The sequence below is a fragment of the Vanellus vanellus genome (genome assembly GCF_965231255.1).
Source record: "Vanellus vanellus genome assembly, chromosome: 12".
In the NCBI taxonomy this organism is placed as follows: domain Eukaryota; kingdom Metazoa; phylum Chordata; class Aves; order Charadriiformes; family Charadriidae; genus Vanellus; species Vanellus vanellus.
In genome coordinates this window covers 22,445,722-22,458,388 of record NC_138917.1, presented here as the reverse complement: position 1 = coordinate 22,458,388, position 12,667 = coordinate 22,445,722, and the positions used below count along the sequence as shown (strand labels likewise).

Here is a 12,667-nt window from a genome sequence, read left to right as displayed (position 1 = left end):
CTCCCTGGGTGGTGGCCCACGGGAAGAAGCATCCTTCCACAACGGGCTTGCGCACGCTTTGCCTCCTCTGAAGGCGTTAAAGCCACTTACCTGCTCAAATCTGGCAAGCGAAGCAGGAAAATTTATTGGGATCTTTGCATTAGGTAGCGCAGGCGCGGAGGATCAAATCCCTTCAGCAGGACGGCTGGTCACTGTCCAGTTGCAAAGGTCCTTGTGGCAGCATCTCCAGCTGGAGCAGGTGAGACTCCCCAAGCTGACACTCACCCGGTCCTGCACAATCACCTGCCTGATCTGTGGTTATTAATTATCTTAAACTACCTACAAAACATCTCTGAACTATCTAATGGGCATCTTCTGCTATTACAAACTACCGGTGCACAGTTTGGGCGACGCTGCGGCAGGATCCACCCGGGGAGGCCGTGGGATGCCCCGATCCTCCCCGCGTGGTGTACACCAGCCCATGGAGACATGCAGGTGGTGCTTCTCCAATGACTTTAGGTGCAGCAGGAGCTCCTGGAAGATCTTCAGTCCTGTCCCAAAGCTCCTTGTATCCACCAGTCAAAGGTTTTCCTTGGAGTTCAGTCCATCGCCTCCATGAGGGTTGGTCCGGTGCCTCACCACTACTGAATGAGCCGGGCAGTACCCGGACCACCCTGGGATTGGATGTCCGTTGTGTGCTGGGTGTGTGTCCGGATGCAGTCCTGATTCCCAGCCATACCGCAGTTATACCCAAAACTGAATTTTATCCTTCTACCATACTTCCAACTTAAATCCATAGCTGTTGTTAGAGCAGACCCTCAGGAAGGGGTTCCTCTGGGCAGCTCTGGAGGGTTTCCAACTGGTCCTGGAGGGTTTCTAGGTATTCCTGGCCATTGTGGTGGCCAAGGGACACTTGCCTGTCCCAGATGCTCCATCCCTGACCCTGGCTTTGGCGTTGCACAAATTAAGGCCAACAAACTGCGCTGCGTAGGGTCAGCAAGTTCACCTTTGCCTGCCTGACCTTGGGCGAGGGGAGGGACAGGAGCCTGGTGTCCCATGAGGGAGGGTGGCAGTGGGAGGGGACATCTTGGTGCGGGACAGGGGTAATGCTGGCCCGGAAAACTGAGCGGCTCAGGTTTGGTGGAGCGGGGAAGGTTACAAAGAGCAGCTCTCCAGACATTCAGCCCAGGGCATTCCCTCCCTGGCCAGAACACTCGGCTCCCCTTGCGTCATTCCTCGGCTGCTGGGAAAGGAGGATCGTGGGGATGGACCACAGCCAAGAGACTGGGACACGGGCAGAGAATTTCCTCGAGCCACGGGCTGATGCAAGCCATCGCGGGAAAATGCGAGATAACTGAGTAGCAAAAAGCACCTGCAGAGTCAGGGCAAGAGCAGTGCAGCGGTGGACGGAGAAGCATGGCAGGGCTTCGGGTCCGCTCCCTTCTGGTCACTGGGGCCAACCGCGGGATCGGCCTGGGGCTTGTCCGGCATTTCCTGGGGATGCCAAACCCACCCAAGTGGGTCTTCGCAGGTTGTCGGGACCCCAAGGGACAGCGGGCGCAGGTGAGGCTGGGCTGGGACGCGGCGGGTTGTGCTGGGGCCGGGAGCGCTCGGTGCTGGGGCGGCAGGTTGGAGCAGGGAGGGGGTTGCAAAGGGCTGGAGCTGCAGCCGGGCACCCGCGGCACAGGGACAGCTGTGGGACCCGCTGTGCCTGGCGTGTGCGGAGGGGACAGTGGCACGTGGCGCGTGCGGGAGGCACGGAGCCCCGTCCGAGGGGAGCGGGGCAGCCGGAGCAGGGTGCTGGGCGCGCGGCCGTGCAGGGACGGAGCCGCAGCCGCACGGGCTTTGCCTCTGGGCTGCCCCTCCTGCCTCGCCGTGCCCACGCGGTGCCTCTCTTGCAGGAGTTACAGAATTTGGCCTCCAAGCACCCCAACCTGGTCATCATTGCGCTCGGTAGGTGCCCCCAGGTGGGGGTCCCTCGCCCCGGTTTCCCCGGTGCGTGTGTGGGTGCTGCGCACACCCGGGGTGCCCCGTGCCGGGAGGGAGCTGTGCCGATGGGCTGGTGCCTGCGGGGACACCGAGCGCTGCCGTCCCTCCTGCTCACGGCCAGCCCCGAGGGCATGTCCCTGGGGGGACACAGGGGACACCAAGCCACCATGGGGACGCTGACCTCCACTGTGTCGGCTCTGCAGAAGTCACCGACCCCGCCAGCATCAAGGCAGCCGCAGCCAGAGTCGGGGAGCAGCTGGGGGGCTCGGGGCTGAACCTCCTCATCAACAACGCTGGAATCGCCAAGATGAACTCTCTGGATAATGAGACGCTGGAGGACATGACCCAGATTTACACCACCAACACGATTGGGCCCCTGCTGATGGGCCAGGTGAGACCCTCACCTGAGCTGGGCTGACTCCGGAGACGTGAAGGGACGGTGGCAGAGGGTCCTGACTCCACTCCAGTGCCGATGGGCTCTCACTCAGTGAGAAGCTCATGGAGCCGTGGGCTGGAGCTCAGGAGCTGGAGCCTGGTGGGTTGTGGCGGTGGGAAGAGGAGGGAGGATGCTCTGGTGCTGGTGCCAACGTCACCTGCTGTGGAATGAGCTGGTCCTCTCCCCTATGCTACCTCTGTGCACACCCCTATTTACTCCCCTCTCCCTCTCCCTCTCCCTCTCCCTCTCCCTCTCCCTCTCCCTCTCCCTCTCCCTTTCCCTCTCCCTCTCCCTCTCCCTGCAGGCGTTCCTGCCCTTGCTGAAGAAGGCTGCCCAGGGGAGCCCAGGCTCGGTGCTGAGCTGCAGCAAGGCAGCCATCGTCAACATGTCCAGCATTGGGGGCTCCATTCAGGAACTCTATTTATGGGATCAGGCAAATGTTGTCTCATACCGCTGCAGCAAGGTATGTGCTGGGCTGAATATGGGTCCAACCTTCTTTGCTCAGCAAACAACTGCCCAACCCCTCCAATATCTCCTCCTCTCAGTCCCTGCACCTCTCTGCACTGTGACTGAGCTCCCGTCAGTCCCTGAGTCCCTCTCACGACACAGTCCCGTGCTGGGTCCCAGGTGGGGTCTGGATGTGTCCCCTCGCAGCCACCCTTCCCCTCCCACCGCCGTCCCTGCCCTGTCTCCCCACAGGCTGCTCTGAACATGCTGACCAAGTGCCAGTCCCTGGGGTACCGGGAACATGGCATCCTCTGCGTTGCTCTCCACCCCGGCTGGGTGCAAACCGACATGGGGAGCGCAGCCGGACACACAGTAGGTATTTCCCCGTGGCGGGTCCATCCTGGGCTCATTTCCCAGGGGAGGCAGTCGCAGCCCTCTGCCCCCAACTACCACCTCCCTGCCTGCCCCATCCCTGCCCGGGCAGCTGCCCCTGCCCTGGCCCCGCATGCCGTCTGCCCCCGGCCCCTCGGCTCCATGCTCGGCCCCTTGGCCCGGGGCCGGTGGCTTTCCCAGGCCCTCCGGCAGCTCCTCGCCCTGGCCCCAGCTGCTGCGGGGCAGCCCTTCGCCCGCCCTCGGGCACAGGCTGCCTCTCCCCCTCTCCCCACAGCCCCCCGTGACGGTGGAGGCCAGCGTGCGAGGGATGCTGAAGGTGCTCTCCTCCCTCTCCGAGAAGGACACGGGCACCTTCCTGGACTGGGAAGGCAAGGTCGTGCCCTGGTGAGACGCCAGCCTGGCCTCCTGCCAGGGGGGCCCTGTGCCGTGGCTCCCACTAGCCCCACAGCCTCAATAAACCCCTGGCCGAGAGCCCCCGGCTCTGCTGCGTGGCCCCACTCCTTATCCCGGGCTGTGGCCGTGCCCGCAGCTGCCCGCCCGCCCACCCACGGCTGTCACTGGCTCCCCACGTGTGACAGCCCGTGGGTGCTGTGGCACCGTGACTGTCCTCCGGAGATGGCCCCTCTGGGAGGCACCGGAGCTGGGGCAGAGCCCCTCTCCCAGGAGGAGAGGGATCTCCCAACCACCCGCAGGGCTGGCGTTCCCCCTGCCGGCTGCGGGGCACCCCCAGGGCTGTGCCCAACCCGGGGTGCCCGAGGGGCTGGGGGGCGGCAGGGACCGGCTGCCCTCTCCCCTCGGTCAGGGGACGTGGGGTGGCAGGCGGGACAGACGGACACACAGCACGTGGGGAGCAGGTGCCAGGCTCAGCCAGGGGGGTTCGAGGCTGTGAGTGCAGAGAGGGAGCAGAGAGGCGTCAGCTCCCAGCGTTTACGGAGTCGGGGGTACAGGGGGGCTGCAGGGCCGCATGCGGGATGGGGATGGGGATGGGGAGAGACACGGCTCCCCGTGCCCTTCCCCTCTCCTGGCAGCCCAGGGCGGGTGGACGGTGAGCGGGGTGACCATGCGGAGGGATGCACCAGCGAGGGGGGAGGCTGCTGCATGGGTGAGAGGCGCCGTCGTCTGTCCGTCCGTCTGTCCATCACCAGGGCAGGCTGTTCCCTTCCCAGTCGAGGAAGGCGCCGGAGGTGTCCTGCGAGAGGCTGGCCAGCACAGTCAGGATGCCCCGCACGCTGTGCTCCACCGTCAGCGGCGCCTGCAGAGGAAGACGAGGCGCAGCATCGCTGCCATGGGCCACAGGGTGCAGGGCCCGGGGAGCAGCGCCCACGGTGCTCACAGGGGTGTTTTTCCTTACTGCCGCCCCCTGCTCTCCACGCCGGGCAAGGGGGACAGGGCCGGCCGCCCTGTGCGCTTGGCACGTTGCAGCCCGCTGCCGGCTCTGCCCCAGGAGATGGTCCTGCCAGCCCACAGCGTCACACACCATCCCCTGCCCCAAGTGCCCCTTCCCTCCCCAAGGCCTGGGGTTACAGCGGGGGTCCTGCTGACCCTTCCCTGCACAGCCCAGTACCTTCTCCGTCCCCATGTCGGTTTTCACCCAGCCAGGATGGATGGCCACACACAAGATGCCCTTGTCGCGGAGCTCCGCAGCCATGCACCTCGTCACCATGTTCTGGGCAGCCTGGAAGAGGCACCACTGTGCCAGCATGACCCAGGGCATGGGTGGGCAGGAGGGGGGATATTTCCCAGCCAGAAACGGCTGTGAAAGTGGGAAATGGACTTTGCCCCAGGGAAAGCATCGGCACAACCTGCCTGAAAGGCTCAGTCCCAGGCGGGTACCCCCATGGGCTCCCCTCCACTGGCACGGTGTCCAGCAGAGCACCCCCAGCACCTCCCCTGGCCCCTCACCTTGCTGGCACGGTACGGGTACATGGGCGCCTCCAGCACCCCCAGGCACAGCCCTATGGAGCCCAGTTTGGTGGAGACGTTGATGACCGCGGCCCTGCTGCAGCTCAGCCCCTCCTTCCCCGCGCCCTTCGCTGCCTTCTCCAGCAGCGGCAGAAATTCCTGACGCACAAGACACCGATGCTTGGTTAATACGTGACGAACCTCGGGCTTTAGGACAGCCTGAGCAGCTGGACAGGCACCCCCGGCAGAAGGGCAGGGGACGGGGAGGACACCCCAGGGACCAGCTGGGCTCCAGCCTTTCCCTTCCCCAGGGCGGGAGCTCCAGCCAAGGAGGAGCGAAGCATGGGAGATGCTGGGGCTGAGCTGAGCTCTGGGTGGGCAGAGGAGACCCACGGTCCTGGGCTTGTCCCCATCAGTGTGTCTCGTTCGAGAGAGCGAGAACGCACCCAGCTGAGGACACCTTTTCCATGGGGAGCATCTCCCCGGGCAGGAGAAACCCAAAAGGTCCACACATACCTTGGCAACCTGGAGTGGCCCGACCACGTTGGTGGCAAACACAGAGAGCATCTCCTGCGAATCCAGGGAGCGCAGCGTGGCGTGCGAGCTGACGCCCGCGTTGTTGATGAGCAGGTTCAAGCCCTGGTCCTTCAGATGAGACCCCACAGCCCGCACGGCCCCTCGGATGCTGGGAATATTCACTGTGTCTGCCGGGGCAAAAAGCAAAGTGGAGGAGACCTCCAGCAGGTCACGCAGCGTCTGCTGGAAAGCGTGCTGTGGCTGGAACGGTTCTTTTTAAACCAGCATTATCCAGAAAGGACCAGGTTTAGCAGGCGAAGGCATTAAGCATGTTAAAATGAGCACCAGTTTGTCCTCACCTCTTGGTTTCACGGCTTTGACTGAATTAAACCTCGATTCAGCTCCTTTTTGGTCACGTGGAGGCTACTGCTAAGAAGAATTTAGCTGTTCTGTATTCAGTAATTTATGATCGCACAAGGGACGCTCGGTTCTTGCACACTGGGGTTCCCAGCTTTATTTCTACCAGAACTCAACGCAGTTGGATGGGCACATTTTAAGGAGACACCGTCTTTGGGGAAACAACCTAACTACGCTCCTCGAGTCCTTCTGTATTGCACCGCAGCTGTGAAATCGGGGGGGACACATTCATTTTACTGTCGAATTACGTGAAGATCTTGCTTTATATCCGTCCTGACTGATCATTTGGAGCTATCTTTGCCTTTTTTTAACAATTTGTTAAATTGATCTTCCACAGTGCAATTTCCCATACCTTTGCTGCTGTTTGTATGCAAAAATCCTTTTTTTCTTTTCTTTTTCTTTTGTTTAGTGGTTTTTTTTTTTTATTATTATTATTTTTTTTGCTTCACGTTGTTACCGAGGAGGATTTGGAGCTGACAGAGGAGGTGAGGCGAGTAGAAGTAATGAAAGTTTTGGGATATAACCTGCAGTATTTGTTTGCGGGCTCTGAGGCTGAACGTCCCCATCTTTACGGATGCTCCAACCAGGCTGTGGGGACAACCCCTCTCAAGCAACCAGAAACAACTGACCTCCCTGACACGGTGCTAACAGGGGTAAGCATTTCCAGCGCCTTTTCCTTCACTGACATACGGGTATCTCCTTGAAAATCCGCCACGCTTTAATTGCGGGAATTTTTTTTTTTTTTTTTTTTTTTTTTTTTTGGCTAGAGCAGTAGGCGGGGGTGTTTTTGAAGTTTTTTGGGTTTGCTTGTCAGGATGCGCATCCCCTAACCGGGTGCTCGCCCCACTGAAGTGGCGGTTGTCGATTTAAAAAAGGGGTCATCTAAATACCTTCAGGGTCTGGAATGGGCCAGTTAGGCCAACGTTAAACTTTATATATTGCCTTTTAATATCCCAAATACACCCCCGAGCTCTTCACGCGGATGGGCATGTCGGAGTGTGCCTTTGCTCCCCGCGCACATTTCTGCACCCATTTTTTTCGCAGGTGCCAATCTATGAACCTGCCGAGGGACTGGGCGGGGGGGGGGGGAATCGCAGAGCTCAATTCCCTTTTTGCAACACTTTGGCCCCCGAGCTGTGTTTCTGTTCTCACGCTTAGACAAGACTGTCTTAGCAAAGGTCCGCAAGGCTGAAGATTCCCTTCTTGGAGCATTTTGTACACCGGTGAGCAGCGGAACAATCAGTTTTCCAGGCATTTTTAACTAGCCTGGTGGCTTTATGGTGGTAAGCGAGGATTTGAGCAGCCCAGGACTTGTACCGCCTCGCCTTGTGCAGCACAGACCTTCGTAGAGGTGTCGTGAAAACATCTGGGGGGAGTTTGGTGAGATAATCTGCTGCGGGGCTGCCCTGCGTGAGGGGATGGAGCCTTGGGATTCGAGAGGACATGCATGGCCAGGCGCAGGACGTGTCACAGGGTGCTGTTTAGTGACTTCTCTTTGGATAACGATCGCACAGAGTTCAAGGTCCCATCACTCCACCATGTGTGAGGGCTCTTTCAGTCGCTTCGGTGAATGATTAATTGCTCTGTTTGGATACCCAAGGGGCCAGGTGTGTGGGACCAGCATGTTTCTGGTGCCAGGCCAGCCATGTTTGCTGAAGGAACAGACTCTAGTCTCCTTGGAAGAAATAAGTCTGGGTTTTGGGGCGTACATGTTTCAGTCCCTTGAGATGTCCCTTTTACGCTGGCCATGCTTTGGTGAGCAAAGTAAGCATGCTCTTCCCATCGGGTACTGCCGGGTGGGGCTCACAGGTCATTTTAAAAATGCTCTTTTTTATTACAAAGAACGCGTTCTACTTTGATAATCTATTTAATAATAAGAGAGAGATTTGCTGCCGCTGTTTAGAAAAGCCTGCCTTCAGGAGGGCTTTCTTTGCCAAGAAAAACTAAAATTTTCTTGAACATTTCAGGTGTTTTTAAACGAATAAATAGGTAGGTTGAGACTTATCTCCCCATGCTTCACTCCAACGCTGTCCTCCCCAGTGAGCCCCCATCCCTGCCCAGCACTCTGGAAGCTTCCTGCCTGCCAACATCCCAACTTTGGGAACATCAGGGGCTGTCCTGGCTGCTCTCCCTTTTCTCCCTCAAGTCCCTGTGCTGTCTAGGTCCATTTGCCACCTTCTCCTGCTGTTCCCCACCGCTGCTGACAAAGGCCACCAAATCTGGCCTGCCTCCACAGAAGCAGGGAAAGGACATCTCCCCAGTCCAGGATCACAGAATCACAGAACGGTTTGGGTTGGAAGGGACCCTTAAGGCCATCCAGTCCCACCCCCCTGCCCTGGGTAGGGACACCTCCCACCAGCCCAGGTTGCTCCAAGCCCTGTCCAACCTGGCCTTGAACACCTCCAGGGATGGGGCAGCCACAGCTTCTCTGGGCAACCTGCGCCAGGGGCTCACCAACCTCACAGGGAAAAATTTCTTCCTGATATCTCATCTAAATTTCCCCTCTTCCAGTTTGAAGCTGTTACTCCTCGTCCTATCACTACATGCCCTTGTGAAAAGTCCCTCTCCAGCTTTCTTGTAGGTCCCAGACGTCCCAAACCGAAGCATGCCTCTGGGGCTCAGCATCAACCTGGGATACCACCACCACCACCACAAGGCCAGATTTCCCATATGCATCCTTTTAGCCTATTTCTTTTCTCCCCTTTTTTACCAGCTGCAAAGGAAACGCTGACCACGGCCACCTCCAAGCAGACCCCAAACCAACCCTCCCACTTAGGAACCACGCGGTAAGTTTGCTTACTGTGCCCTGCCTTGCTTTGCTTTGTGAAACTGCCTGTCCCAGCCCAAAACTCGGGCACTGTGTTTAGCATCTTTGCGAACAGAGGTCATTCCTTTCCCATGAAACTCGCTCAGCCAAGGTATCCGGACCCACCTTTGCCTGGCTCCGAAGCCGGTTTGACTGCTTCCAGCCAGAGGGCAGCTCTGCTTGGAGGGGGAAGCCTGCCCAGATGTGTGCCCATCCCTTCCCGCCTGGCAGGGCTCGGAGCTGCCTGGCTGCCAGCGTTAAAGCAGGCTGCCCGACAAAACTGCCCCCGGTCCCGTCCCCGAAGCCAGCGGAGGTCTAGAAAGCAAAGTTGGGTGCAAGGAGGGAGATTGCTCCATACCTAGCTGGACCAGTTTGATGCTGGGGTGCCGGGCAGCTAATTCTCGCAGGGCCTGGAAACAAAGTGATGGAGCAAGGGAGGAGGTTAGAAGTCACTAGCGGCTTGGCCGGGTCTCCCACCCCTTCTCCCAGGTCACCCCAGCCGGAGCCGATCCAGGTTGGCTTTGCTTTTGCTGGGGAAGGTGTGCGGGGCTGTTCCCAGTGGATAGGGCAGGGTGATGTCCCCACGGCTGGCAGGAGAAGGGGCGCCGCTGGGCTCAGGCACTGCCTCCCTGTCCTGGGTGATCCCAGCACGGAGAAGGGCTTGGCCAGCCATCAGCATGGCCAGGACCGAGCGCCGAGGACATGGGTACCGCGTCTGCCCCTCCAGCCCCATCCCACCCGGCTGGGCCAGGTGCTGCCACAAACGTGGGGTGGGATGCTCTCATAACCCCACCAGAGCACTCCTGCCCCTGCTGCCGGACCACCCAGCCGGGGCCAGATCCAGCAGAGAGCCGGCAGAGCTGCTGGGACCGCGAATTCCCTTTGCCCGCCTGGCTCGGGGACCATCCCCGTGCCCTGTGCCCACACTGACCTTCCCTCTCGGACCCTCGGGGTCACGGCAGGTGGCAAAGATGTGCTGGGGGGGCCGGGGGCTGGCGGCGAGCTGCCTGACGAGCTCCAGCCCGATGCCCCGGTTGGACCCCGTCACTAGGACGCTCCGAGCCAGCGCAGCCATCTCGGCGGCCTCCGCGCCGGGCGGTGACACACGGCAGGATTGCCGCTTGCTCGGCGTGAAGAGGAGCTGGGCACAGCCCAGGGTGTGGCTCCGGGCGCCCACAGGGACAGGGACGGTGCCAGCACCAGCCCTGGCCCCTCGCCTGCCCCAGGCAGAGCCAGGGTCCCAGGGTGGACCAAGGGCTCCCCCGGCATATGGGACCATGTGTCTTCTGCAATCCCCAGTTCCCCACCACTCCATTCCTCTAAAGTCCCCACTCCCAGAGTCCCTATAACTGATAGAGAAGGGTCACCTCCAACACGAGCTTGGAAGACCACTTGGAAACACCTCCAGAAAAAGAAAAACAAGTCCAAATGTGGCTGTGGCCGGCGATCTCCCAGTTTGGGGGGTGAGTTTGGGACGGTTGAACCCAGGGATGCTCATCTGAAGCCCAGCCTGGGACGCGCAGGCAGGGCATGTCTACCACTGCAAGCTCAACTCACGCCAGTGCTTTCACCCAAAGCACCCAGGAGCCAACAGAGAAGACCCCCAGCTCCCTGCAGCCCCATCTGCCCACTGCTGGGCATCACCCTTCTCCTTGCTAGAGGACAGCCCAAGAGGTGCCGGCAAAGCCAAAGCTCCTGCAGCCCAGACCAGCCTGGAGGCATGAATTTTTAGGAGGCAGAAGTGAGTAAGGTGCTAAAAGAAACAAAGAGCTGCCATGTGAAAAGCCTCAACTGAACCGGAAGAATCGGGACAACCTGAATTTAAGGTGGGGGAGGAAATAAGAAGAGGAATATAGTGGGGATGGGTCCATCACATCTGGATGTGCCCAAAGGGACACAACTATTGCCCAGCCTCGCTCAGCCTGGTGGAGGGGACAGAGCTGAACTATTCCCCGAGTAGTTCCAGGTCTGGCAATCACCAAAGAAACACTTGGCTCAGCAGCTGGGGGATGGTGAAGGGACTCCAAATTTGGAAGGTGTGTTGCAGGTGACACAGAGCACGGAGAGGAGGAAGCAGTGATGTTTCCTTACGTCTTGGTGGGTAGACTATGGCCCCCATGAGAGGTAAGGGTGCTGGGTGTGGATTTGGATGGTGTTGGACTCTGACGCACTGTAGCTGGTGTTACGGAAGGTGTAAGCACCCGCATAAGCAATTGCACTGCACAGACTTGCCTGCTCCTGCTGCTATCTGCAAGCAGCATCCAGAGCAGAGTTCCCATTAAGAACCAACAAGACTGGAGTTTCCTCTTTTCCTTCCAGGCTCCTTGAGAAAGAGAGCACAGACACATGCAAAAAGGGCTGCAGGACGAGGAAGGGTGGGAATGGCCACAGGCCGGCCCCAAGCTGGGGAAGGCAAGCAGCGAGTGACCTTTGGAAGCAGCTAACCCATGGCAACCGAGGCCAAGCAGGACAGCAGCACAGATGTGCTTATGGCTCAGGAACCACAGCTTGCGGCCAGAAGGACTGCAATAGTGGCCAGAAGGGATGCTCTGGGGAAGAGATGAGATCCGTCTACAAGACCAGGCTGGATAGAGCTTGGAGCAACCTGATCTAGTGAAAGGTGTCCCTGCCCATGGCACGGGGGTGGAACTAGGTGATCTTTAAGGTGCCTTCCAACCCAAACCATTCTACGATTCTGTGATCTACAAGTGTAGAGGCACGTGGGGACCATTCAGGTTGGACAGGACCTGTAAGGGCTCTAGTCCAAGCCCCGTCAGGAGCAGGGTCAGCAATGACTTCAGACGGAAGGATTATCAAGCGTTGGAACAGGCTGCCCAGAGAAGTGGTGGAGTCACCATCCCTGGAGGTATTCAACAGAGGGGCAGACGTGGTGCTGAGGGACATGGGCTAGTGGTGAGTTTGGCAGTGTTGGGTTGATGGTTGGACTTGATGACTTTAAAAGTCCCTTCCAACCTAGACCATTCTATGATTCTATGCATCTAAGCTCATGTTTAAAACATTTGGGAAGGTTACCTGATTAGCACGCTCACTGTTCACAAAGGGGTGTGTATTTTAGCATTATAATTGCCCACAGTTAGTTTGGGATACACTTTTGGCTCAGATTTGGTCCAGAAGTTATATTTTTTCGCCACCTTGTCTAAGTCAGCAACTGCAAAAGAACATGTGAGACACGTTGTTTCGTTTCCCATCCTATTCAAGGTCAGGTACCTCCTGTGATGCCTCAACCAAAACTTCTCAATAAACCTTTAACTTTGTTCTTTAGATGTCAGCCCCACCCTGTCACCTCCCATGGTCACACCCCCCAACTCTCAGCCATACCCTTGGTCCCCTGAGACCCATGCAAAGGCCTGGTAGCCATTACGCCCACCGTGAAGGAAGCCCACATGGTTTTTCGTCGCCACTCCAGCAGCCACCTCGCCCACCATCCCCTGCCAACTCCCTCTCCCCCACATCCCCTTCTCGGCCTCCGCCTTTTGTAGCCCCCTGTCCCACCACACCAGCGGCCCAAGGCCTCAGGGCCACCTGCTGGGCATGGGGCTGTGCCAAGGTGGACCAAAGCCTCACGGTACTGCAGTGTCATGGCGCCTACAGCGAGATGGGGCAATGAGGAGAGGCTGGAGGGCCCTCACGGTCCCGACCCCCGCGGTCCCCCCGCGCCCCGGGGCAGACCTCCCACCCCAGCCCCGCAGCAAGGTTGCCATTCCTAAAATGGCGCCTCCCTGCCCGGCTTCAGCCCGGCCGCGTCACGTGTCCGCTGTATC

General features: G+C 59.1%; 2 protein-coding genes across 2 annotated transcripts; one reads left to right on the top strand and one right to left on the bottom strand.

Annotated features, from left to right (window-relative positions):
• Positions 1-1,395: 1,395 nt before the first annotated feature.
• On the top strand, positions 1,396-3,718 carry LOC309676626 (C-signal-like; the record flags this gene model as incomplete). The annotated part of the gene is made up of 6 exons (XM_082489227.1): positions 1,396-1,542; positions 1,881-1,932; positions 2,172-2,359; positions 2,709-2,867; positions 3,104-3,223; positions 3,519-3,718. 6 exons carry the CDS (start codon positions 1,396-1,398, stop codon positions 3,630-3,632), a joined length of 780 nt encoding a protein of 259 aa, XP_082345353.1. The 3' UTR covers positions 3,633-3,718.
• Positions 3,719-4,382: 664 nt separating this feature from the next.
• LOC309676629 (C-signal-like) lies at positions 4,383-10,085 on the bottom strand (the record flags this gene model as incomplete). The annotated part of the gene is made up of 6 exons (XM_082489230.1): positions 9,817-10,085; positions 9,244-9,295; positions 5,663-5,850; positions 5,147-5,305; positions 4,809-4,919; positions 4,383-4,496 (listed from the first exon to the last, which is right to left on the bottom strand). The coding sequence occupies exons 1-6, from the start codon at positions 9,958-9,960 to the stop codon at positions 4,383-4,385; spliced, it is 768 nt and encodes a 255-aa protein (XP_082345356.1). The 5' UTR covers positions 9,961-10,085.
• Between the last annotated feature and the right edge of the window lie 2,582 nt (positions 10,086-12,667).